At 39.6% G+C, this 27,915-nt stretch overlaps 1 protein-coding gene across 7 annotated transcripts in view; it reads left to right on the top strand.

Moving 5' to 3' along the window:
- The window catches only part of ktn1 (kinectin 1), a 118,432-nt gene that overhangs the window by 76,377 nt on the left and 14,140 nt on the right, over window positions 1-27,915 (top strand). For 5 of the 7 annotated variants that reach the window (XM_080202749.1, XM_080202747.1, XM_080202750.1 and 2 more), the window contains 19 exons: window positions 517-570; window positions 852-889; window positions 971-1,061; window positions 1,906-1,974; window positions 10,150-10,187; window positions 10,265-10,355; window positions 10,520-10,588; window positions 13,303-13,343; window positions 13,417-13,507; window positions 13,609-13,677; window positions 15,034-15,071; window positions 15,869-15,959; window positions 21,174-21,260; window positions 21,881-21,970; window positions 22,921-22,998; window positions 24,836-24,925; window positions 25,012-25,104; window positions 25,887-25,958; window positions 27,620-27,703. In XM_080202749.1, the coding sequence (XP_080058875.1) occupies window positions 517-570; window positions 852-889; window positions 971-1,061; window positions 1,906-1,974; window positions 10,150-10,187; window positions 10,265-10,355; window positions 10,520-10,588; window positions 13,303-13,343; window positions 13,417-13,507; window positions 13,609-13,677; window positions 15,034-15,071; window positions 15,869-15,959; window positions 21,174-21,260; window positions 21,881-21,970; window positions 22,921-22,998; window positions 24,836-24,925; window positions 25,012-25,104; window positions 25,887-25,958; window positions 27,620-27,703 (1,374 nt within the window). The remainder of the gene's footprint in view (window positions 1-516; window positions 571-851; window positions 890-970; window positions 1,062-1,905; window positions 1,975-10,149; window positions 10,188-10,264; window positions 10,356-10,519; window positions 10,589-13,302; window positions 13,344-13,416; window positions 13,508-13,608; window positions 13,678-15,033; window positions 15,072-15,868; window positions 15,960-21,173; window positions 21,261-21,880; window positions 21,971-22,920; window positions 22,999-24,835; window positions 24,926-25,011; window positions 25,105-25,886; window positions 25,959-27,619; window positions 27,704-27,915) is intronic. The other 2 variants (XM_080202751.1, XM_080202753.1) reach the window with 1 other exon arrangement.

Here is a 27,915-nt window from a genome sequence, read left to right on the forward strand (position 1 = left end):
GTGATTTGTCCTAAGCACTTGTTTCTCCTCTCCCTTCTGTCGGTCATCTATTCCTCTCCAATCTACTGTGGTGATTTCTCGCCATATCCTCCCATCTGTTGTTAGGCTGCTGCCACCTTCTTCCGGACAATTCCATCTCCGTTACTCACCTCATCACGTTTTCCCCCTCTTTTTTTTGTTCTTTTTCATTACTTATGTCCATCTCAGCGTCCACGTCTCCTATAAACATCTAGTCATTGTTTCTCTGTTCTGGATGTTGCCCAAGTTTCATCTGTAACATGGCTGTGTTTGCCTTGCCTTTGAGTTTGTTATACTTTGCTATTCATTCTCCACTGTACTTCTTCAATCACTCCAGTCAAAGCTAATCTGTTGCTTCCAACTTCTAACATCACTGACCTCAGACAGTAGTTTGAATGTTCCTGTTCCCCATACAGTGATTGTAATTTTTTTTCAAGTTTAACATGTTATTAATGTAGCACCATTTGTTTAAAAAAAAAAGTGCTTTTGTCTTCAAAGGCTTTAAAAAAGGACAATGAGATGCTCCGAGAGCAAGCATTAAATGTTCAACAGGTAAATTAATTGCCTCAAAGTTTTGTTCTTTGAAATGAAATAGGACCAATAAGATGGATATTAAAGGAGCAATGATGCACTGGAATCTTGCATGAATGATCCACCCTTGTGTCTACTAATGTACTTAAAAATGTGGCAATTTAAGCTGCATTTGGTGATGTAACTTCCAGATAATTTTTTTTGTTTGGGAAGATTGCAATTAAGTGAATTTGCATTTAAGAAAAAAACTTCTCCAAGATACTGACTTTAAATTTTGATGGAACTTCATTCTGAATTCATAGGTTTCTACTTCAGTCAAACTGGAAAATCTTGAGAAAATGTAAGTTTTCTTTTCAGTATGTTGAAACATTAATTAATGAAGAATATCGCTTCTCTGATGTTAGTTTTCTTTTGCCTAAAGAATTGGAATGCAAGAACAAGAAATTAACTCGTTGAAAGCTGCACTGGCAGACAGTAGAGAAGTAGCTGCTGACAAGATGGCTGAAATTCAGGTAACCTGCATTTATTAAGGCAGAACCAGTGGCCACTTTGGCTTCTCAACTTCTTTTGGAGAAAGTAAACTAGAAAGCAGGATAGAACAAATCTCCATCTTTGTTATTCCCTATTGTCCTCAGAATTGAGAGAAGGTGGTGGGCCTATTAACTGGCCCACACTCATTCTAGGGAGAAACTGAGATCATTAAACTTCCAAGCAGAGAGTTTCAGCACAAACCTATGTGGCATCTGACACAGCATGCTGGTTCTCCACTATAGTTCCTCACCACATTAACCTCTTTTGTTTTTAAAAGGTGTTAAAATGTGTCCTCTTTTGATTCTTTCAATCGATAATCTAGAAATCACAACTTGTTTATACTTTTGTTAACTAGATTGTTTATCTATTCTTAACTGAATATTTTAGTCACAATTGTATACTTTACCGCAAGCTTGATTATTATTAATAGCTTTTGGTGCATCTTTGATGTGCTGTAAATTGTCTTTCAGAATGCTTTATTACAAATGAAAACTTATGAAGATTGTAAATATGAACTATTGTATAATTTAATTTTGTTACTTAAACGCATATGCTCTTGATAGTTCAGGCATACTTGCCATTTGCTTGATTTGCCTTTTCCTCTGAGACAGCATTTTTTTGGTCAATCCTGTGTACCTGGAAACAAATGGATTTATTTCAATCCCAGGTACATTTCAGCTTGGGTGTTGAGTATTTACAGTCTATCTTGCTTCAATAACTTCAAAATATTGCAATGGTCCTTGATAGTTCTTGAAATTTGTGTGCATTTTGTTTGGAATTTTTATATTGTTTTTGGCTTTATATTTCCTTTTTTGGTTTTAATAGGATGTTCTGAAGGAAAATAGTGAATTGAAATTGCAGATCCACCAGTTACATTTACAAATCAATGAACAAGTAAGTATTTGGACTCCAAACCCATAATATTCACCTGATTTTGAATTTTCCTTTTGATCAGTATATTCTCACGTCCTGTAGACATGGACCAATTGCAACATTACTATCAAATTAAGTTTAGTATTCACTTTTCTTCTTGTGCCCGTTTCTTGTGTATTTTTCATGACCTTTCCCTATAACCTCGTTTTTGAGATGTGGCTGTTCTTTGTGCTACATCTCGGTCTTGAATGTGACCCTTAAATCTCAGTGGCCAGACTGAAGACAGTACTCTGATTACAATTCTGTGACAAATGTTTTATTTGTACTCTGATTAACGGAATGTAAAGCTATATTGTATAAGTAGACTGAGGAAAAATCTGCCACACCTAATGGAATTATAATTGCTGTATTATAAAAATTAAATACATTTAGAGGTGAGATACTATGTTTTCATTGGTCACCTGAATTGAGTAGCTGAAGAAATATATGTAACCTTTAATTTATGATGTATGTTTTTTCCTCTAATCTTCAGTCTTTGAAACAATTTTTGACCTGGAAGGCTACTCAATTATGAGATTTATAAGATTGCTTTTGGACTGTACTTTTAAAGTGGAGTTGTGTCTGAAGTCTGCCTGCCAGCAGACCTAGGTGGATTGATTAATAGAGATTAACAAAACAGCAGAGGTTGGTTTACTGGGGACAAGATGCAAAGTACTTGTGTTTGGAGACAATGGCAACAGCCTGTGTACAAACAGGCTAAGTCTGCAAAGACCCAGAAGAGTGTTAAAAACATTGGTTTGTAAACAGTTGTGCTTTAAACTGTCCTTTTACTTCCAAGAGTTATCCTCTTGAGGACAGCTAATCGGCATTTCCAAGTGGATTGAGACCCAAGTGATGCATGCTGCCAAGGAAATGGGCTTTAAAAGGGAAAGAATTTCTAAGATATCCATGAAACAGGCACAGTCTGTCCGGGTCTAGGGAGAGAGTGCAAAAGTGCAGCGAGAAGCTAAATGTTTCTGTGGTTCACATACAGGAATGTGGTTAGGGATTTGTGTTTGAATTATAAAAATAAAATTTGTGATGAATTAAAAAGAAGCTGATTCTGTTTGGTTCCTGGAGAATTGAATGTCTACTTAAAGGGCAGTGTAACATGAGCTGCCTGACCTGTTCATGTGAGGGCACACATTTTGATGTCCTTACTACAATGTGGTGTTGAGTAAGTTTCAGAAAGACAAGACGCTAGAAATTTATCTCTACATTGATCAGAACAGCAAAAATGTACATTATGAACAAACTTCAAATGAGAAGTCTGCTTTATTAGCTAGCTTGATGAGAATTTTGACATTCAACAGTTGCTTGAGTGGGTATCAGAGTCGGTCATTGAGCATGAGGTGATGGGAGAATGGTACTCCTGCTCTTTACTCCACTTAGTCTTTTTCTTTATCTTGTGCTCCCCTTCTCTTTTTTTGCCTTCCACTTCCCTCTTTTTTTGCCCTTCCCTTCTTGCTCTTGCACCCTCTCCTTCTCTCACTCTCATCAAATTATGCTTGTTCCATTCTTTGCTTTTATTTGCGAGAATGTGCAAGGGTACAGGGTTAAAAGGAGGCGATGTCATAATGCTTAGTTGGAGAGCTGGTGCAGCCACAATGGGATGAATGGCCACCTTCTTGTAACACCTCAAATTCATTCTCTCCCTTCTCTTTGATCTTCATGCTCTTACACTCCCCTTTTTGTGTGCTATCCCCTCCCACACCACCTAGGAGACAAATATCTGAAGTTTGTTGTTGGCTGATGGCTATGCATTATCCCACAAATACATTGCAGTCTTATATTTTTCCCCAGTTTTTTTCAAACAAAAGTAATAGTGAAGAGAACACCAATTACAGCGAGGGAAAGAGTGGAAATGGAAAGCCAGATGCTGCTTAGAGCAGATTAATCTGTTTCAAGCAGACTAAATTATCATTGCCATAAAATGGGGCATATAAAGGCAGATTACTGGAACTAGGCTAGGAGGTCTTGCTGCAGCTGTATAGGGCATTGGTGAGGCCGCAGCTGGAGTACTGTGTGCAGTTTTGGGCGCCGCACCTGCGCAAAGATATTTTGGCCTTGGAGGGAGTGCAGAGGAGGTTTACTAGGCTGATACCGGAGTTGAGGGGGTTGAGCTATGAGGAGAGGCTGAATAAACTGGGCTTGTACTCGTTAGAGTTTAGAAGAATGAGGGGAGATCTCATTGAGACGTATAAGATATTGAATGGGATGGATAGGATAGAGGTGGAGAGACTCTCCCCACTCAAAAAAGGACAGTAGGACTAGGGGGCACAGCCTCAAGATAAAAGGGGGGCGGTTTAGAACGGAGTTGAGGAGGAACTTCTTCACTCAAAGGGTGGTGAATCTCTGGAATTCTCTGCCTGTTGAAGTGGTGGAGGCTGCCTCGCTAAATATTTTTAAGACGCGGGTTGATGGGTTTTTGATAAGAGAGGGGATTAAGGGTTATGGGGAGAGGGCGGGAAAGTGGAACTGAGCAGCGACAGATCAGCCATGATCTTATTGAATGGCGGGGCAGGCTCGAAGGGCTAGATGGCCTACTCCTATTTCTTATGTTCTTATGTTCACACTGACCCCTGTTGACTGTGGCAAGGTCTGGAAGATATAACAGCTGCAAGGTGAAGGCATGTAAAATCGCCACCTCCAACACACCCCTCCTTGATGAGCTCAATGTATACTCTGCCCATTTTGAGCAAGAGGTCAGCTTCCACCCTGGAAATCCCGGATGAACCTTTTTATCTGGGGTCACTGTTGCAGATGTCAGTGACTTTCTCGAAGGTCAACCCATGGAAAGCGACTGGCCTGGATGGGGTATCTGGACAAGCACTCAGATCCTGCATGTAGGTATTCACAGACATCTTCAACCTCTCTTTACAACAATCTGAGATCCCTATCTGCTTCAAGAAAACAACTATCATCCCACCACCTAAGAAAAAGCAGTATGCCTTAATGACTATCAGCCAGTGGCTCTGACATCCATGATTATGAAGTGCTTCGAAAGGCTAGTAATGGCATAAGTTAATTCCAGTCTCCTGGACTACCTGAATCCACTACAGTTTGCCTACCGCTGCAACAGGTTCACAGCAGACGCCATCTCCCTGGCCCTGCACTCAACCCTGGAACACCCATACAACAAAGACACTTATATCAGACTCCTATTTATTGACTAGAGCTCAGCCTTAAAAACCATAATTCCTATGAAACTCAGCTCAGCTGTGTGGCCTGGGCCTTGGCACCTCCCTCTGCGACTAGATCCTGAACTTCCTAACTCTCAGACCACAATCAGTAAGGGTAGGCAACAAAACCTCCATGATCATCCTCAACACCAGTGCCCTACAAGGCTGTTTTCTCAGCCACCTACTATAATCCTTATACACTTATAATTGTGTGGCCAAATTCCCCTCCAATTTGATTTTCAAGTTTGTTGACTCACCATCGTAGTGGGTTGGATCTCAAACAATGATGCGACAGTACAGGAATGAGAGAGAGAATCTGATAAACTGGTGCAGCAACAATAATCTCTCCCTCAGTGTCAACAAATGAAGGAGATTGTCATCGACTTCAGGAAGCATAGTGGAGAACATGCCCTTGTCTACATCAACAGAGATGAAGTAGAAAGGGCCAGGAGCTTCAAGTTTTTAGGTGTCCAGATCATCATCAACCCCATTGCTGACACAATCGTTAAAGCCCACCAACGCCTTTGCTTTCTCAGAAGACTAAGGAAATTTGGCATCTCAACAAGAACTCTCTCCAACGTTTACAGATGCACCGTAGAAAGCATTCTTTCTGGTAGTGTCACGCTTGGTATGGTTCCTGCTTTGCCCAAAACTGCAAGGAACTACAAAAGGTTGTGAATGTAGCCCAATCCATCAGGCAAATTAGCCTCCTGTTCATTGACTCTGCTACACTTGCAACTCTCTCGGCAAAGCAGCCAACATAATTCAGGATCCTAGACAGCCCAGACATTCTCTCTTCCACCTTCCGTTGGGAAAAAGATTCAAAAGTCTGAGATCAAGTACCAACCGACTCGAGAATAGCTTCTTCCCTGCTGCTGTCAGATTTTTGAATGGGCTTACCTTGCATTAAGTTGATCTTCCTTTGCACCCTAGCTATGACTGTAACACAACATTCTGCACTTTCTCACTTCCCTCCCTATGAACAGTATGCTTTGTATAGCGCGTAAGAAACAATACTTTTCACTATGCTAATACGTGACAAAATCAAAGTTGCAAGTTAAGCTGATAAATTTTGTGGGAGTGTCTTGTATTTCTCATGAAAATGCTATTCTAATGACTGAAGCTTGTGACAAACCAATGCCATCTAATGTATTTAAACTGGTTTAAATCAGAACATAAGAGAAGTTATATTTGAGGTTGATGTATTTTTGATAAAGGAACCAAAGATCTTAAGAGGTATGGGTTTGGCTCAAGACTCGATGTTAGCAAAAGATACGTTTCCCTCCAGAGTTCACTAAATAAAATTATATTGATGGAAATTGTTCACATGTTCCATTGTGTAGAGTGAATTTAAACTGTGCTTTAATCAGTGAGTCTATTAATAGCCAAGGGAACAATCTTGCCAGAGACCTTGTTCTGTGTCCAGGTGTTTCCACAAAATCCATTGTGGGCAAAAGTGAGGATGTATCAGCTAGATCAGTGAACTTTGAATGACATACTTATTTTTAGATCTGTTCCAAAAAACAATGGCTTTACTTGGATGCCTGAAGAGTCAAAAGTTAAAACCTCTGAAATTGAAAAGAAATTGAAGCCTCAGACTTGGCCTCAGCAGAGAGTTAAAACAAGCCGGAAATTGGATCTGCCTGTCTTAAACTTGCCTGAGGAACTGGAATAGAGGTGTCAAAACTGAATACAGCAGCAAAAGAGAGACTGTGTATTAGAGCAAAATGACGACTCAAATGGATGCTGTTTCTGAGCAACTACGAGTATGAATTAGATTCCTAGAAGGAAAACAAATCTTCAAATTGAAGAAACTGTGGCTGTTTGGGAGGAATTGGACAGACCACATGCTGAGTGGGAAGAAGAAAAATATAATGAAGAGTAAGAGCTGATTTTTTAAGGATTTTTTAGATTAGAGCATCGATGTAACCTGAATGACAATCTTAAAAGTGGCAAAGGCGACCCGTAATCTTTCTGTTAAACATTTTGAAAGATGACTTGGATAGTTGGTTAGTTAAGACTTTTTTTCAAATTTAGGAACATACAGCTCTGAAAGTGAATGGAAATCTGAAGGTAAAATTTGACCAAGGTGACACAGACTGATATTGTAAGATTTGGTTTTAAAGAACAAAAGGGCAAACTTTAGCCCAGCTGCTAAAGTTTTCAAGTTTAAGTTACTGGTGTCATTTCTTGAGGAGAATGAATCCTGTGGGAAATTTTCAACTTCTCCATTCATTTGTAAAGAAACAAAACTTGTAATGTTCAAAAGGTTCTAATATCCTGGTCATTGGATAGGCAGAAACTGGAACAAATAATCGGATTCCACTTCAGTGGCTGGGATTCTTTCCTCTTCGACCCCCATGATGGCTTATCATTGCGTGCAGACAACCCACCATTGGCTGGCAGATTCCCCAACAGCATGGCTGATGAGCCATGGAAAATACCATTTGCCTTCTGTGGGACCCAAGAACCCATCGCTTGCCAATGGCAGGCTACAGCTAGGAAATATTTTTCTGGCACTTTATTCTAATGATGTGAATACATCCACAGATTGCTACTTGAGTGTGGCCCAATTCTCAGCTGTGATCACCTGCATCTTCAATGTAGTCCAGAATGTAGTGCATCTCAACTTCCAGAAGGCATTTGATAAAATGCCACAGAATAACTTAACACACATGGTAAGATACCATGGGTTGGGGATAATATATTACCTTGGATAGAGGATTGGTTAATGAACAGAAAGCAGACTGGGGAGGGCGGGTGAAAGTTTTTTTTGGTTGGCAAACCGGTATGCCACATTTACAGTCTGTTTTAATGACTTGGATGCAAGGGTAGAATGTACTATTATAATAGGTGTGAAAGCAAGTTGCAATGAGGAGATAAACTTAAATGGATATGGACAAGTTAGATGGGCTGGAATTTGGCAATTGGAATTTAGCAGTTGGAATTTGATGTTGATAAGTGTGAAGTTATTCATTTTGGTTGGAGGAATTAAAAGGCAACTTATTATCCAAATAGCAAGAAACTTAAACGCTTGGTGCAGAGGAATCTGAATGTTCTTGTGCGTGAATTGCAGAAAACTAGTATGCAGGTACAACAGGTAATAAGGAAAGTAAATGTAATTTTTGGTGTTCATTGCTAATGGAATGGAGTATAAAAGTAGGAAAGTGCTGTTGCAACTCTAGGGCATGGGTGAAACTATTTGGGCTACTGTACAGAGTTTTGGTCCCCTTACTCGGCTCGTTGGGCCGAAGAGCCTGTTTCCCGTGCTGGGTTGTTCTTTGTTGTTCTTTGTACTTGAGGTGGGACAAATGTGTTAGAGGTGGTTCAGAGAAAGTTCACCTAGATTGATTCCAAGGATGAAGAACTTGTCTTGTGAGGAAAGATTGAGCAGTTTAGGTCTATACTTGGAGTTTAGAAGAATGTGAGGAAATTTTAATTGAGGTATAGAAGATGCAAAAGAGGATTGACAGATGTGGATGGGAAGTGAATGTTTTCCCTTGCTGGATATTCTAAAATGAGAAGCCATGGTTTTAGGCTAGGGATGGCAGAGTTAAAACAAGAAATGAGGAGCAATTATTTCAAACAAAGTGTCGTGAGTCTGGAATTCACTACTTAGTGCAGTACATGTTGGAATACTTAAATTTGAGGAGATAAGCTTTTAATTAGTAGTGGGATGAAGGGCTATGGCAAGCAAGCAGGAAGGTGGAGATCAGTTCAGCCATGATCTTATTGAAGTCTTGAGGGATGATTTGCCTGCTCCTCCTAAGTCTTGTGATCTTGGGTGGGATTCTCCCCCAAAATGATTGAGTACCAAATTTGCATAAAAACAGGAGTTTTTTCAGTGGGATTTTCAAAAGGAGCCTCCCAAATTCTGTGCATGTATAATGCTGAAAATCAGTGGGTGGATTGTATTCCTGCTGAAGAGACCGGCAGCATAGTGCTGAATGGGCACTGCCCATGTGCTGATCTGCCTACCTTCCGATTGCTGACCAGCCCCGATCATTGTTGTAAACCCCGCTGGGGTGAAACGTTCCTGGGAGGGTCGACGGGTGGGGAAGAGATGCTGGTGGACCCAGAGACTTCAGCCCCGGGCTTGCTAACATTTAAAATAAGTGTTAACGTAATTAATTCAGCCTTGAGCCGGTTTCTTGCACAGAGCTGACGACGCTGGAAATCCAGTGTCCGGAGACGTTAGAGCAGCACAGTGCACTGCGAGAATAGCCCCCCTGATGTTACTATTTAGTACTTAGGAAGAATTGCCTGGACTAAAGGAAATTGTTATTGGGGGGGATGATTAAAAAAAGCTAATTTTCTGTAATGTTTCATGCATTCTGCAGAATGGTCTGAGTATGTTTGGGGAAAAACAATGCAAGTTTTTAGCCTCTGACAATTGTTTTGTGCTTCAGAGTCATCTATTCCTTATCTTTGGGCATTATGCTTGTAAATATTTTGCCCAAGTTGGGAGTGGGGCGGGAGGGTTGGAGAGAAGAAGAAAGTAACTTCAGATGTATCTGAAACCAAAAGAGAAAATGCTGGAAAATCTCAGGTCTGGCAAAGGATCATCTGGATTCGAAACATCAGCTCTTTTCTCTCCTTACAGATGCTGCCAGATCTGCTGAGATTTCCCAGCATTTTCTCTTTTGGTTTCAGTGTGGGAGTCCTCCCCAGAGGAACACAATCCCCCCTTTCCCTGGTTTCTTCCTACATGTGCAGACTTTTGCAGAAATCACTAAATAATGATCAAGAGCATAAACTGTAGGTTGGAGACTTTGCCAAAATTGATCTATATTGATGCCTTAGATAATGCAATCTCTAATCCTCATCCTGCATTTAGTCACTCAAAGCAAAATGTTTTTCTTTTGCTGAATGGATCATTGCACCTATAAATGTCCTCAACTTCTTTCTTAATATGAAGAATATTATTGTAGAATCCAATTTTGAGATATCTGATTTTGTATTTTTTTTTGAATAGGCGGATTCTGTATCCATGGTGACTAAACTCCAGGAAGCGTAAGTCTTATGTTAAAATAATTTAAGAAAGCCTTTTAAAAATACATGGTTACTTACAGTAAGTTCTACTCCTGCAGTCTTGTTGAGAAGGATAGAGAGATCAATAAAGTTGAAGACCAGTTGGAAAAGGAGCTGCTTAAGTTAGAAAAGAATGAACAAAGATTTCAGGTATTTGAATTTTTCTCATTGATTTACCTATGTCGTGTTGCATTATTTTTATATGTGCAGTGCTGTATGGATTAAAGTGTTGTGCTATTTGGTAGGTCATTTGTCTTGCTATGGTTCATTACTGCCATTGGTATAATGCTATCTGTTTTTCTCATTATGTAAAGAATTTACAAGAAGATCATGACTTGCTTAAGAAACAAGTAGAAAATGCCCAGCTTCAAACAGCAGAGCAGGTAATTAATCTATTATTAAAAAAAATTAGTTTTGGTCTTGATGTTTAGCCAAGTTTTGGGAGGCTTTATAATGCGGCTAGAAGATCAGTGTGTCTCTGCTTGTGACTGTCCCCTCCCTGTTTTGCCATCAGCAGTGAATTCTTACTCATCAAACCCCTATGTTTTGTAATTCTCTGAGCACTTTCAGCAGGCTACATCACTCCCCATTATCAAAAATTGCCTTGAAGTTTTTCTTTGACTATCAGTCACTTTGATTTACTATGGTGTCCTATAATTTCTGTGTGCATTTCACAGCCTTGTGAAGAGCCTTGGGGATGTTTGAAATTTTAGAATTTCATACCAGTTTAGGTTTCTATTACTAGGTCAGTTTCCAATGGGATGAAATATCTGTTTAAATTCTTCCCTTTGAAGATACTGACAAAGGAGATGAGACGTTTACTTGTTCTTTCACAGTAATACCCAGGAAACTGTGTTTTCTACATGGGCGTCACTATAAGGGAGAATGATTGCAGGTCCATTTTAATGAAGTTTGTATATTTGGAATTGACATTGTCAATTTTCTTTAATGCCATCTGTATTATTCTAGTTTATTATTAACTTCTGGGCTCCGCTCTAGAACTTACTTTGCTTAGTTTCAGAAAGTGGTTCTTGATGCAGCATTTTTCTGTTGTCAACATTAGGGATTGCATGCAAGTTAAATTGTCATGAGCTAGAAATACTGGCCCAGAATGTGGGAAAATAAGTTCATACATTTGGCCAGCAACTTCTAGATTAGAGAAGATTCACATGTCATGGAGTTCTTCTTCCTTGCTAAAACTGCAGGCTGATGTGTGCCTCTCCATCTCTCCCCCCGCCCTCTCTCCTCCTCCTCTCCTTCCTCCCCCCCCCCCCCCCCCCCCCCCGCCCTCTCTCCTCCCTCCTCTCCTTTCCCCCCCCCCCGCCCTCTCTCCTCCTCTCCTTTTTCCTCCCCCCCGCCCTCTCTCCTCCTCTCCTTTTCCTCCCCCCCCGCCCTCTCTCTCCTCCTCTCCTTTTCCTCCCCCCCTGCCCTCTCTCTCCTCCTCTCCTTTTCCTCCCCCCCCGCCCTCTCTCTCCTCCTCTCCTTTTCCTCCCCCCCTGCCCCCTCTCTCTCCTCCTCTCCTTTTCCTCCCCCCCTGCCCCCTCTCTCCTCCTCTCCTTTTCCTCCCCCCCCGCCCTCTCTCTCCTCCTCTCCTTTTCCTCCCCCCCCGCCCTCTCTCTCCTCCTCTCCTTTTCCTCCCCCCCGCCCTCTCTCTCCTCCTCTCCTTTTCCTCCCCCCCTGCCCTCTCTCTCCTCCTCTCCTTTTCCTCCCCCCCCGCCCTCTCTCTCCTCCTCTCCTTCCCCCCCCCCCCCCCACTGCCACCGCCGCCCCCCCCCCCCCCCCCCCCCCCCCCCCTTTCTCTCTCTCTCGAGAGAAAGGCACACATCCGCCTGCAGTTGTTAGCAAGGAAGAACAACTCCATGACATGTGAATCTTCTCTACTCTAGAAGTCACTGGCCAAATGTATAAACTTATTTTCCCACATTCTGGGCCAGTATTTCTAGCTCATGACAATTTAACTTGCATGCAATCCCTAATGTTGACAACAGAAAAATGCTGCATCAAGAACCACTTTCTGAAACTAAGCAAAGTAAATTCTAGAGCGGAGCCCAGAAGTTAATAATAAACTAGAATAATACAGATGGCATTAAAGAAAATTGACAATGTCAATTCCAAATATACAAACTTCATTAAATGGACCAGCAATCATTCTCCCTTATAGTGACGCCCATGTAGAAAACGCAGTTTCCTGGGTATTACTGTGAAAGAACAAGTAAACGTCTCACACACAACTGCTTTTGCAGAGACAGCATCATATCCTTTACCTCTTCCTGATTTTCATAGTTAACTACATTTGTATATTAACATTAGTGCAATTGGGTCAGATAACTAACAAATATACATTTACTGATACAAATTTTTGCCATCAACCTTCTTTAAAAAGTGATAAAATATGAAGTTTGATTCTTGGCAGAAAGTGAATTCTTTGACTTTAACAATGTCAAGTTCTAAATGTACACCGCGCTCTCGCAATATAAATCTTTTTTGGTACCTGGTTTGATATTGAATTCATTTTAATTCCCTGCATCCCAGACCTCCTGTTTGTTTTACATAGGAACTAGTTTGTCCCAGTGTTCGCCAAAGTCTCCAATTCCTATCGCCCTCATTGTCACTTTCTGCAACTTTGAGCACAAATGTATTTGAAACCTACACATGAAAACATTTTAATGGGACCTACTCCAATAAAGTTACTGTATTACATTCTTTAAAATGGGCAATAGCATCCAGCTATTTCTGAATGTGTTTTAAGACTAAAGGCTCGTTCATTTTGTATTTGTTTATGAACTTCTTAGAAATCTGAGATCTGTTTTATCTATGTTGTATTAAAATAAGGATAGCAAATGTTTAAATGGTTTGTGATATGGTTTTGCATGTCACGCAGATTAATACTGTTTTAATTTCTTGCTGGAAACTTTGAAGGTCAGATGAATGTATTTTGTTTATTGAACATTGCTCCTTTTTTTTAAACAGTACATTGTAATAATAAAATGTCATTTTAGTTTATAAAAACATTGAGAATTATTTTTTGACCTAGGAAGATTCTCCATACTAGTGAAATTTGAATTTGTATTTTGTGTATTTTTTTTTGCATCTTTAGGTTTCCACTAAAACAAATCTGATAAAGGAATCTCAAATTATGTAAGTATGTTTCAAAATTGTTAATTTTTTAGAAAGTAATGTACAAGTTCCCTGACCTTGATTTTATTTGCAGAATTGAAAGTAAGGAGCAAGAAATTAATAACTTGAAGGCTACACTAACAAATAGCAGAGAAGAAGTTGCTACCTATGTTACAAAATTGCAGGTAATTTAAGTACTGTTCAATGTGACTGCATCTCATTTTATACAAACTTGTAAGGTTATATATCTCAGACTAAACTTTCCTTCACTTTTTTATGAAAAAAGGATCTTCAGCATGAAAATGCAGGACTGAAAATTCAAATTCAACAGTTGCACGATAAAACCAATGAACAGGTAAGGTTTTAGACAAGGTGATGGTAAGCTTTGTGTCTTCCTTGTGGATATTATATTTTTATGAAGTGTTTGAAGTTCAAGGTTCTCAATACTATGAGATTTTCATTTTCCCATTGGCTGTAATCACTGATCAAAATGATTAAACTATTGAAAGGACGAGATCTTTTAATGCTATGGTATCCCAATGCCCAAGGAAGAATGTTTTTCCCTTTCTGGGATACTCCACTCTGCGTGTACGTGCCCAAAATTGACACGCTGATTCAACTTGTACGTATCTGGGCTGATGACCCCAGAGTGCGAATACATCAGCCTATAAGTTCCTGGCTCCCCAAATTTGGGAGAATCCCTCTGGGAAGTTCCAAGCTAAGGGTTCATGTGGCAGTTGTCGAAGTGCTAACTTTACCTCGACAGTTGTACTCCACCAGGAATCATTCGATAATGCGATTTTAAACCGTTAACTTTGGATGGTTTTGCCAGTGTGATGCTAATAGTTGTTCGGAAATGTTTATAGAGTCGTGGACGTTTACAGCATGGAAACAGGCCCTTCGGCCCAACTTGTCCATACCACCCAGTTTTTGCTAAGCTATTCCCAATTTCCTCCATTTGGCCCATATCCCTCACCTGTATCCATCTTACCCATACGATTATCTAAATGCTTTTTAAAAGACAAAGTTGTACCCACCTCTACTTACTACTGCCTCTCGCAATTTGTTCCAGACACTCGCTGCCCTCTGAGTGAAAAAATTGCCCCTTTGGACCCTTCTGTAAAGAAAAGGATCTTTTTGTCAAAAGAAACAAAATCATTTCTACCTTCAGCACAACTACTTTGAAGACCCTGACCCCTTCTCGCAACCTGCATGGAATCTCCACCCACTCCTCCCCAAATCCCATCCGTTTATCTTGGACAATTACCTTTTCCCGGCTTGTTATTTTCAATGGGACCTTTTAAACTTACCTGCTTTATGACAGCTAGTGCTATAATAAAAGGACATGTCCTCTGATACTTTTAGACTCTGACACTGAGCCCAGGGACCCACTATGCTGCTTGGATGTTGTCCAGATAGAACAGTCATGGGTGAAATTTTATACAATTTCAGTGGGCAACCTGATGGTTTGTCACTCTGCAGAAGTTATGGTCCTGTAAGGTCCAGGTGATAAAATTGTACAGTGACTAAACTTGTTTTACATGAATGCAATTTAAAGATATTGTTCATTAAAGCATGAACATCAAGTTACATTGCTTTTATCAAATATTTGTTCTGATATGACAGTTATGTACTCATTGTGACAGTATGTTGTACCTTGTACTACAACTTCAGGTTTCAATTTTAAATCCCTTTTATTGCCTTCAAACAGGACTCTGCACTGTGCAAGAGTGAAGTACTGCTGAATGTGTAAGTGAACCATTAAACTCTTTCTTTCCTGTTTCATCAACTTTTATTTTCCATAAAGATAACTGCACAACTTGGCTGCATTTTGATCAGGCAAAAGCACAACATTGCAGATGTTGGAAATCTGAAGTTCAGTACAACACTGGAAAAACATACTGGGTTTGGCAACATCTGTGGTGATTCAAATAGGTAGGCTCTCTACTCAGGGTAGTAAGAGCGTGGAATGCCCTGCCTGCAGCAGTTGTGGACTTGCCAACTTTAAGGGTGTTCAAATTGTCAGTGGATAGGCATATGGATAACATTTGGAATAGTTTAGGTTAGAGGGCCATTAGATTTGTTCCACTGGTCAGTGCAACATTGAGGGCCGAAGGGCCTGTACTGCGCTGTTATGTTCTATGTTCTAGAACACAAGGCTGCTTTACTGTTTTTCTCCCTACAGTTGCTGCCAGACCATGAATTTTTCCAGTACTTCCCATTTTTAGCTTTTTTCTTTACACCTGGTTTGTTTGTTTCCCATGCAAGTGCAAAATTATTAATAGATGCCTGCAAATTTTGTTTTAATTACATAATGCACAGCTTGATTACACAAATATGTTGTGCTGTTAGGTGCCTAGTCCTGAGAGTTGATGTAAAGAATATACTTGTATAAGGAGCACTTGTTTCAGTACTTAATCAGTTAATTAAATGGGACTACATTGCAGTGAAATTATAAAAGCAATACTTAACAGTACTGAATATGAACAAATATTTGGAGAAGGGTCAACATTCTTTGCCAGCATTTTAATTGTAATTACTTTTAGACTTTCAGAGAAAGACCAGGAGATTGATTCTTTGCACCAAGAAACTGAGTCACTAAAGGCAGCTGTTAATCAGCAAAGAAAGAAAAACAATGTGAGTGTAACTGTAAATAATCTGTGACCATTGCTGGTAATACAGGTCTTGAATATTCCTGACTTGGGAGCTGTTGTTTTTGCCTTCTGAAAGCATGAATTTTAACACGTGACACAATTTGATTCTGTGAATTTCAGGAATTGGCATTATTGCTCGTTGACAGAGGAGTAATACCTGTGGGGTTTTTTTTCTCGCGACTCTTGGGTTAGGGTAAAAGTGCCAGCAATACTATAAAGAATAGCATAGTATCTGGAAATAGCTGAGCAGGGAGTGTGAAGCCTGGTTTTCACTGCTTTTACATTGTAAAAGGGAAGGAGATGAATTGCAAATTTGAAGATTTGCTGAAGATGCTGTCATGCATCTAAGCCATTTAGTTGGACTATTTGCATCTGGAAGGCAAATATCATGGTCGATGATGTTGCCATGCCACCATTTATTAGCATTGACAGTGTGGCACTGGAGGTTTTGATAGCTTCACATCTCTAAGCTCCATAACTGCCAGCATCCTGTCACTTGATGTTGAGATCAAGTGAAAACTGCAGCTGTTATGCTCAAACTGTGTAAGAGTCGAATAGCAGCAACCTGATTGCTGCTATTCTCGGCAATGTATGCTAGGCAAGAGAAAAGGGAAAGCATTTCCACCTTTGCTGTTGCCGGCGTGTCCTGCCAGGCGATGCAAGGTCACTAACTCAAGTCCTGGAGTGTGCTAATTCCATCAGAATACTTAAGATAATGAAATCTACTCATGTTCATCGGATGGATAATAGCCTGTATGGTGAGTATCTTGAGTGATGACTTTGTTGGGCATCCAGGCATTCATTAAGGATATCTCTAAGTGAGATATGAAGATGGTGAACATTGATATTGAGAACTTGGGAAATGGTTGCTCGCAGCCATGACCTCTGGAGGCTGTGATTGTTTGGAAGCGCATTGGAAAAGGTGAGCAGAAACTCCAAGCTCATTTAGCTGAAAAGTGGTTGGTGAATCTTCTCCATGCATTGTCTTCCTCTGCAGAGACTCCCAGACCAGAGTGGGGTATCCGAGTTGTTTACAACCCAATCTACCCTTTCTCACTTTCAACCTTGGCATACAGGCATCTGTACCAATCATCACGATGGACTCTAGAATAAATAACTAAACAGTGCAGGCCTTATTGGGAATTATAGCTGCATGCTGTTCTCTTTGAGCACATGCCAATGATCATCACTTGTAACAAATAGAGCTATAGAAGCTAGTAAAGCAAGCAGTGTGAGTTAGAAAATTGGAATTTGAGTGGTCGTGTTTCCAGTTTCTCTTGTCTGACTGTTCTTGAATATAAAATCCCAAAGTGCATTTAAAATAAAACCAGTTAACACCAAGCCACATGAGCTGAAAGCAGGGTAGGTGACTAGAAGCTTGGTCACGGGTGGGTTTTAAGTTTTTTAAAGGAGAATCATGAAGTGGAGATGTTTTGGAAGGGAATCTAGAGCTTTAGGGCTAGGTGAATTAATTAAAATCGTGAATGCTCAAGAGGCTATAATTAGATGAGTGCTAGTTTCTCGGGATAGTGGAATTGGAGGAGATTCCAGAGATGGGGAAGGGGGAAAACCATGGATTTGAAAATGAGATGAAAAGTTATCAATCAAGACTTTGCTTACAGTATAAGTCACTGAATATAGGGATGATAAGGGACTGGACCTGGTGTGAGTTAAAGGACGAGCATAAGTTTTTAGATCTCCAGCTTTGAGGGTAAAAGGCAGAAGGTGAGTTTGGAGTCTACAGGACATGTATCAGGGTTTCAGCAGCAGACGAGACTGACAGTCCCAGGTGCTGGGTTAAGGGTCATATTGAGTAGGGGAAAAATGAAGAAAAGATCAGTCATTGGGGTCAGTACGGAAGCTAATATTGTTAAAGACTTGAAGTCCTTAATGAGTTTGAGATGAGGAAAATTCTTGGAGCAAGAATGGGAAGATAAGATGATTAGACGCATTAGTGCATGATTAAAGGTGCTAAGTAAGAATGAAGGACTTCACTTTTCGACTGCAGTTCTTGGACCAGCAACTTCTGCAAGGATGGTCTACATCTGAATAAGGAGGTTGGGACAAAACTTGTTAGTGATGAGGTTCTGCAACTAGGAAGGAAGGGGCTGATGGAGGAAATGGAGCCAATCTGTATCACTAAGGGATTATTAGAAAAAGGTGATTGCACAGAAAAATATAGCATGAGATGAAATAGTGGAGCAAAGTCAAATGACTTGGGTTATTAATGGGAAAAAGACTGATAATGGCAGAGGATAACTTAAGATGAAAGACAATCAAATGGAGAAAAACTACCCTATAAAATTAAGAAAAACAATGCAATAGTTTGTGTGCAGAATACATCACAAACTAGAAAAATCTTGAACATGAACAGAAACTTTACTGCAAGCTGGTTGTGGAACTAGGTGTGGGCAGCAGTATTGATGAGAGAATTTGTGGAGCAGAGGTGGTAGAAGAGGAAAGGCCACAAAAGGTGAATATGGATGGAACATAAGGATTTAAAATGACTTGATACATTAACAAGTCTGACTGACCTCTCAATTTCTGCAAGGAGGTAGATACAAATCTATAGTAAAAATGTGTTTTGGGAAGTTTTAACTATCCACATTGGGACAGAGGGGGAGTGAATAAAGACGAGCGATTTCTTAAAAGATATACATATATAGGACCCATATTTGAATCACAAACCTAGAGCAATGGAGTTGTTGAAGCTAGATATGAGAAATTAAATAGAGCAGTTAAATATGGGTGTATTGGCCCCAGTTTATTGGATTTAAAATCCAAATTCTGTAGAACCCATGGTTTAACTTGAGGTAATTAGGGGATACAAAAATGAGTCTAAGAATTGAGGGCCTCTTGTGTGTTGCAAAGCTATGGGATTGATATTTGGTGCCATTTTTGTTCAATGTGTGTATCTGTACTTTGAATAGAGACTGACAAAATGCTTGTGAAGTTTGCAAATGTTTTCAAAATAGGAGATATGATTGATTCTTTTGAAAACTGAAGGATATTGATGAGAAACAAGAATGGGTTAGAAAATGGCGGGTGGAATTCATTGTTACCATTGAGATGATGGTGATCTCTTTTAGGAGCTGCAGTAATCTCGTACCTAATTTGAAGTGGATGCAATGTAGCGGAACAGTTAAAAGATTTGAAATACAAGTTTGTTTGCCCTCGTAATAATGTAGAAGTAGGGTGCTAATGCTCAGTTATACAGGAGACTTGAGTCCACATCTGGAGTACAGAGTGCAGTATTGGTCTCCTTGTAAGGAAGGATGTAAATGCATTAAAAGCAGTTCAGAGAAGGTTTTTAAACTAATACCAGGAGTGGTCAGGTTGTATTGAGGAAAGATTGGACAGGGTCGGCTTGTATCCACTGGAGTTTGGAGGAGTAAGAGCAGCTTGATTGAAACACATAATTTCCATGTCTTGATAAGTTAGACATGGAGGCGGTGTTTCCTCTTGTGGGAGAATCTGGAAATAGGGGGTGGTCAAAGTTTGAAAATAAGAGGTTGCCAATTTAAGACAGATGTGGTGCAGCTTTTTGAGGATAGTGAATCTTTGGAATCCCCTTCATCAGGAATCAGTGTCCTTGAATGTTTTCAAGGCAGAAGTAGATTCTTGGTAAGCAGATTGGATGGGTGGGAGATTGTAGTCAGATCAGTCAAGATCTTGTTGAATGGTGGAGCAGGCTGAAAGGACCAAATGTTCTGCTCCTAACTTGTATGTTCCCAGCATATTAATGACAATGTCTTAAGTTGGTAAGGCTTTAACAAAAAAAACACTAATGAGATCATGAGCTATGGAGTACAAAAACCAAGATGTAATGAACTTAAAATGCTTTGGACCTAAATTGGTGCACAATGTGCAGTATTGGCACCAAGCTGTAGAAAGAATATTGATTTTACTGAGGGTGCAGTATGTTCCCTAAGATGGGTTCTAGTGTGGAAAAACAAAAAAATGAATTAGACTTAAGTTGGAACTGTTTACTAGAAAAACCCATCAGTATGAAGGTAGCATTTATAATTGAAGAGATGAAACTGGCAGAGTGAAGCAGACTGCCTCCAACAGTTCTGTGGTCCAGAAGAAGAAATGTAGATAAAAGACTAAATGCAAGACATGCAGCTGAGGAAGGAAGGAAGGAACCCATTTCCTGAGTTATTTATTGAGGCATGAACTATTAACGTTCAAGGATAAATAGATGACTGACCGTGGATAATGTGGTAGAGAACAAAGCAGTTAAACATATGACCAATTGAGGGTAAGTGCCGACATGGATGGTTTGGCCATATGTTCAAGTTTCATCCTGTAATTTCTATTTATATGTATGATGCCACGTGTAATTAATTTGTGTAGACCAAGAATACTACCTGTTCAATTTCTGGGTTTATTGATTTTAACCAGGACAGTCATAGGGCAACTACAATTGGCAGTGGCATCCTGGATTTGGAAGGGAAATTTCAATTCTGAACACTATCCACGTACTCCTGCCACAGGATCTGGCCCAGCAAGGTTGACTGCCCTCCCAACGCGGTTTACACATAATTATTGGCCACTTTGGAGAGATAATGAAGAGCAGATTGTCTTCTCATGAAGGCTCCACTCTTTCTTTCAGAAGAATGGGGAAAAAGTTGAAGTGGTTTGTTTTCTTGATTGCCATAATCTTGTTTGCATTTAACAGTTTCTAAAAATTCCAGCAGCATTTGGATGACCTTTAATCGCAGAAAAAGTCCTTGCCCACCTTTTTCAGCCAACCCCCTAGTTATGCATTCCGTCACGGGCCTACTGTGTAACCCTTTGGTACTTCTTCCCATCTTGCTGTACTATTCTGTTGTCTTTCTTGAAATAAATCTGTAATGCTGGAAATGTAGAAGTTAGCTGGCTTCTGAAAGGGAAAGGTGGCTGAAATGTTAACGTGTCTTTTTCTAGCATTTTTGCAGTTTTTGTCTTTCTATTCTGTTCTGTATTGCCTTGGATTTAGCTAACATTGGTGTAAAACTTTGAAAATCTGTTTCCCTCATTTTTAACAATTTTTTCCCCAGCTTTGTCTTTCTGACGAATGGTGCAAAGTACTTCATGTGCATTTAGAATTTTTTTACATTTAAAATTCACAATTGTTAATCCCCAGTTTTTTAAGTCTTAATCATTTACAAAATTTCGTGGCTGAACTGAAATAGTTCTTTCTAAAAATAATTAGGAACTTCGGGAGAAAAACTGGAAAGCAATGGAAGCATTGACATCAACTGAAAAAATGTTGCAGGACAAAGTGAACAAGACAGCCAAGGTTGTAATAAATGTGAAAATGTTTACAGTAGATAATTTCTGCTGCAATCTGAAAATCAAAATAACTTTAAATTTTTAAGACACTTGTACCTAACCATTCCACACTGCTTGATCTGCTCCTTTCCTGGATCTTTGATTTTGTGTATGCATGTCTGTTTTGTTGGTCTCGTTTTAAATTTAACGTATAGGATCTTATGCTGTTTTGCTTGCCAGTTTTTGTTTGTTGCCCTCCTTGGGCTCATTCTTCCTTTATCTTTTTTCCTTTTTCCCCATTTTGCCTCCTCTTCTGCCACCCCATCATCCTAAGACAGTCAACTAGTGAGCGTGCTTCCAGGCCTTTGCCAATATTGCTCTGTAACTGGCTGCTTGGAGGTGTATGAAGGATACTCCTGTGCTTTTTGTCCCCTTTCCTCTCACTGGGCAAACATCTCCCCGAAGTACTTCCCCAGTGCACAGCGGAGGAAAGAAAAGGTCAAGGGTGAGATTGGCACCACTGTTATTGTGGCATGGTGTATTGATATACCAGTGTGCTGTGCCACTGCTTGCTTGCTTGCTAGCCACTTCAGCCGCACAAAGTAATGAATTATTAAGTGATCTCAATGTATTTGTCTTTTGAAACAGGAGAAAGACCAACAGGTTGTTGCTGTGCAGTCACTGACTAGAGATGTCCTGAAGAAACTGTTTCCCAGAGTTTTGGTGACTTCTACTTCGGTAATTGTTATTTATTTAACGTGTATAAAACCACATGTGCTTGTCAAACATTCTGACTCCTGCCAAATAGTCCATGCATGTGCAAAAATCTGATATCACTCTTTTGCACTCAACCCAAGCCTGCCAGTACCCCTCTGAGACTGCACAGTGACACTCGTAAGCCTATGTGCATTCCTCCCATGTTCTATAAGTACTGCACGTGCAGTTTGAAACCGGAGAAAATTCATATGCAGGAAAAACTGCAATTAAGTGGATTGCAATCTGGGACTCCAGTTTCCAGCCTATTTGTCTGTTGGGGTTAAGCATGTGACACTGCAATTTGAAATAATTGGTTGAATATAGATAAAGTTTTTTTTCTGTGTAGTGGATTTGATACGCTTGTGCTAACTTTATAGAGCTATTAAGGACAGATTTAAAAAGATGCTGCCACCTAAAACACCACTATGATGATTTGAGCAGCATCAAGTTTAGTCCTGGCCACTGTCTACTTTGTAAGTCGCAATGGCGTCAGGGAGTACACACTCTGTGTATGCACAAAGTTTGCAGCAAACTTTGGCCAAATGAGCAAGAATAATTCAAATCAAAATTTTGGTGTTTTTTTAATTTCTCCTTTTGAGCTTCTTTAGGATATTTTGTTTCTGGCAAATGTACTTTGTACGCTTTGTCAGTTCATAAATGAGATATAATGAAATGCTTTTCTGTCTTGAAACCTTGGTCAGTTTATAAGCACCATCATTAGTTTCCTGTCTTGACCTAGAGTGCAAAATCTACATTGAGGCAAATTCGGGACCGGACTCAAAACTAGCTGCTTTTGTGAAATAAAGTTTTTATAAGGCGTTATTAGGAAAACTGTAGTGTGTTTGACTTCAGTGTGAATTCTGACTTGTGCTTCATAAAACAGAAGAATTAATTTCTCCCCCAGTATGTAAAGCAACTGTTTATGTTTATAGGAATATTCGGAGTGGCTGCAGGAGTTTGAGATTGCAGCACAAAAGACTTTGTCTTCATTGATAGCAGAGGAAAGAAAGGTTTGCATATTTAGAAACTATATTCTGGGAAAAGATAATTTGTATTATAGAAAAATATGCTTTTTTTAAAATCTTTTTCTTTCTTATACACATTACCCCTAAAGATTTCTGGCCAGCATTTGAGTTAGCAAATGGAATTATGTGTGAATGTTCATTGATAGTAGCAAAATTAGTATGACAAATATGAAACTGAATGATGGAAATATTACATTACATTCTTTAGATAAATGTTAAAAGGGGAGATGTGAACGAGCAAATTAGTTCACTGGTATTTGAATTATTTCAACTTTGAAAGCATTTTTAAATAATTTGCCTGACCTTCTGTGTAATATCTGGCGCAGAGATCTTCAATGCCTCCTACCCCATCAGGGGGGAAGAGTTATGAGGTTTGTGCAGAAAAGTCCCTGCTCCTGTTCAATAGATGCTAATTAATAAAGCAGTAAACTCCTGGCAGCTTTTGTCGAGCTCTCTGAACGAAGATTAAGAATGAAGATTATTTCATTAAAAATAGCAACAGAGAGGAACTTGATCATCCGTGTTATCCATAAAATCCTACAGTGCAGAGGTGGTGATTTGGCCTGTAGCATCTGCACCCATCACAATCCCACCCAGGCCCTATCCCCATAACCCTATACATTTACCCTAGCTAATAACCTTGACATTTAGGGGCAATTTAGCATGGCCACACCACCTAACCCACACATCTTTGGCCTACGGAAGGAAACCGGAGCACCTGGAGAAAACCCACACAGGCACAGGGAGGATGTACAAACTCCACATAGACAGTGACCCCAGGAATCAAATCCAGACCCCAGGCATTGTGAGGCGGCAGTGCTAGCCACTGTGCCACCATCTTTTGACCAGAATGAAACTTAATTTGGGGTGCTATAAAATATTGAAACTTTGGTGTGATCCGCACATAGTTTTCAATCACATACTTAAACTCATCAGTGGGCTGCTACTTTTGATTTCTGCTAGGTGAAAATGAAGGACACGTTCAACCCTATCCTTATTACAAAAGATGTAGAAGTAAGGAAGAATGTGTCTTTATTTTGAGGGGGTGGGGGGGTGGTGAAATGGTGGTAGTTATAAACAAATTTCATTTGCCAGTGCCCTTGGAAAGTCTAATGACTTTTACTGTCAGAATTTAGTTTTAAAATTTTCATGGTATGTTGTTCCTGTTTGGCTCTTTGCAGCTTTGGACAGAGTTAACATCACAATCCTCCTTCAGTGTTTTCCCTTCGTTACCAAGCTCTTTGGTACAAGATAGGTACCCCCTTGTTTGGTTTCATAAACTATTGAATTGTAGCCAGAGAATTAAGTCAGCAACACATTCTCTTCCCACTTGCCACCACCATCTTTTGAAGCCTTCGTGTTCCATCCTTGCTGTCTTCCTCTTTTCTGTATGATACTTTCCAGATATTAGGAAGCTCCCCTGTTAACCCTTCTGCTGATGCTTTGTTCATTCAGCATTCAAACTTGGATAAATCTTTGTTTCATTAGCTGAACATTGGAAAGATTGAAGCCATTATATTCCATCAAAAGTCCTATATGTCCTGCACTGATTTAAAAACCCCCAATCATGAAGCTTGCTTCATGAATTTTCTTCTTTCATTTTTAACCTATTGAAAGAATAGATACCAGCTATCCAGCTCCCACTTTTGAGAAAATTCCCCCTAAACACCCCTATCTGCTGACCACCTTATTGTCCTTTTAAAATGCACGTTTTTGAGCATTTAGTCACCCTTTTAATTCTTCCTTCTTTGGCTTGACGTCTGTTTTTCCTCGGATCTATTTGAAGATCTTTAAGATGTCTACCTGTTATTTTGTCATCTAGGTCATGGAACACAAAGAAAAGGAAGGTGAGGAGGTGCATGCAATGTTGCAATTAGAATGTGAAAAGTACAAGACAGTACTGGCTGAAACAGTAAGTTTCATAGTTTTTTTTCCGAGCAGAGTTTGGTCTTAAATATTTTTTCCCTGAAATTAAAATTTCTAATGGTATTACCACAGGAAGGAATTTTGCAGAGGTTGCAAAGCAGCGTTGAAGAGGAAGAAGGCAAATGGAAATTGAAATTGGAAGAATCCCAGAAGGCGTTGATGCAGGTAACCAGCGTATGCATTTATATGCATCATTTGCTAGATTATTCACTGGAGAGAAGAACTAATGAATTGGAGGAAATGTTTAGAGCCACTTCACACACTGAATTTTTTTCCTCGAGTTAAGACTGTAGTACACAATTAATAGGTCAGCCTTCGTGTGACTCTTAGGACAAAGAAAGCAGTGTAGCCAAGAAAGTCAATACAAACCATCAGGCTGTACCATGTAGTTTTCCACATTTCAACTAGAAAAGTCCCCTTCATAAAGCTTTCTCTGGTGCTTTTCCCCATCTGTTGTTGAAAACCTTTTTAAGTATGGCAGCCTTTTAACATCCAGATTCATTTTGCCAATGCATTGCAAATAGATATGTTGATTCCTTGTTTCACAATCTGGGACTTTTTTTTTGGAGGAGGAAGAGGAAACTAGAAGGAAAGTAAATCTTTTCTGACAGGACTATGTGGACCTGAAAATTATCTCTGCATCGCTCTGAATAATCTTATCCATTCTGGTCCTGCTTCCCAAGCTGCTTGCATTTTTCAAAGACCAGTATTATTTTGCTTGCAATCATACAAATGATTGTTTTACTAGAATTAAAGCAAATCATTGGGATAGATTTCAGAAACCCTTAAGAGAATCTGGAAAGCAAAACAATGCTGAGGATTCTGCTCTTTCTTGCTGTGCATGAAATTTCTCTTTTTGATTATGCAAGTAAAAGAGCACTGAAACAATTCTTTAGAAATATGCATTTTCCCTCCTCATTGTTAATGTTCTGTATGTTACAATCCAGATGCAATCATCAACACGCATGTTGGAACAAGAATTGGAAAAGGTGAAACGTGAAAACACAGAAGCTGAAAGTGTAGGTGAATGTTATTATATGCATGAGAAGCAAAAGCAGTCACCTTCATGGGTTTTTTGCATAGGGAGGAATTTTCATTTGTATTGTACTATACAAAGAATCGTGGCTTTACTGGGGGGCAAGGTCTCCAAAGATGGAGATGGAGTTAGTGAGGAAATTGATGACTGCAGAAGTATGTCAGCATATTAAATCAAGCAGTTGAATCTGAAAGAAACTGTAAATGATTTAGAGAATTTATTCTGGGGACAGGTTCAGAAATAAGACAGTGAAATCTGCAGGAGAGAAGCCCAGGTGTGTTTAATTGGAAATTGACATCAGGTTGGAAGTTGCCCCTTGTTGTGACAGGAAAGTAAGTTGGATATCAGAGAAATTTGAGATGTGGTTTGATATTTGGTGATAGGGAATGAGGATTTCCTTTTAAAGTGTGTGGTGTTAAGACAGGTGCTCTGAGAGCAGGTCAGAGTAATAGTTGTCATTAGCGACACAGGCTGGCTACTTGGTACATAGTATAGCCCAATGGTTTAATTGGATGGAAAGATCATCAAGAAGGATAAGAAGGCTGGGTTTTCTACTTTAAAGGAGGCAGTGATTTTTTTTCCCTTATGAATAATGGGAGGGCTGAGTATAATTGTGACTTTTATTGAAAGGGTAATCCAAGCCTCAGACTTTGGATCAAGGCTCAAGACAGTGGCAGAGGAGTAGGAATACAAAAAGACAGTAGCAGATTGAGATAAGAGCTTTTGGGATAGTTTGTCAAGTGGGGAAGTAAAAGATGGAGGTGTAACAGGAAGACTGAAGAACTTGTGGGATGTGTCGACAAAAGAGACCAAATACCTTCAAATGTTTTTGGAGAACTCATTGAGTCTGTATTAAATTAATTGAGTGGTAGAAAGTTTGAGTTACTATTTTGTGGTAACTGCAGGAGAACTTCCAGAATACAGTGGGTGTTTGGAGGTTTGAACAATAAACTCTGAAAATAACTTTCCCTGCCAGAATCCTATCACCAAAGCAATAATAAACAGATGGTAAATTTTAAACCGTGTAGTTGTACCATGTGTCCAGTGAACTAGGGAACAGAATGTCATTGTATGGTGACATATATGTTGCAGAAAAGGTTGGTGCAACGCTTTGAGGTTGACTTCAATAGAACTATTATAAAATTGTCCTCTTTTGAGGCTAGGTATGAGGTTAAGCATTGAGGAAATATAAATGGATAGGCACGTAAATGCAATTGTGACCAATCAAGAGGGTTAGCCTTTTCTGGTTGCAATTTTTTTCAGGGTTTAATTGATCTATGATGGGACTGGCTGGATTTTCTACAATGAGCTGAAATGGATTTGATTGGCCAAAATACCACATTCTGTGCTGTTACTGACCCATTTTAATTAGGGGTCGTCATCTGAAGGGTCCTGACTTAATTGACAGATCATTTGATTTCTTGCCCATTGGGCTCAGTGAGACCTAGACAATTTGTCCTCAATGTTCTCCAGTCTGTGTTTAACATCTGGTTTTCAAGACAAGCCACGTCATGTAATTAAAAATCTATTTTTCTATGAACTGAACTGAGGTGGTTTGGTATTTACCATTCTGAACTGTTATTGGTAAACCACCATAAAATTAATACTGTTAATATTGAAACCAATCTAATGTGCTTTTTGCAGCTTAGAAAACAAAGCAATCACCTTGCATCTGAGTTGGAAAAGGTGGAATCAGAAAGAGCCACTTGTGTAACTGAAGTCAGAGAAGTATGTCTTAACATTCTGACGTTTTTCACAACTTTACAACAGTCCTTACAATTACAACCTATAATTTTAGAAATTAAACAAAACTGAATGGGTGATGGCCTTAGATTTAATTGTGTTTCGAAGTTACTTCCAGTACACAACAATCAGGAAGTTCTGAGCCTTGGCTTAGTGTAAGCATTTACAGTCCCAGGAACAGTTCAGATTGGATTTTA

Source organism: Carcharhinus amblyrhynchos, chromosome 14 (genome assembly GCF_965287045.1).
Source record: "Carcharhinus amblyrhynchos chromosome 14, sCarAmb.v2.hapA, whole genome shotgun sequence".
Taxonomy (NCBI): domain Eukaryota; kingdom Metazoa; phylum Chordata; class Chondrichthyes; order Carcharhiniformes; family Carcharhinidae; genus Carcharhinus; species Carcharhinus amblyrhynchos.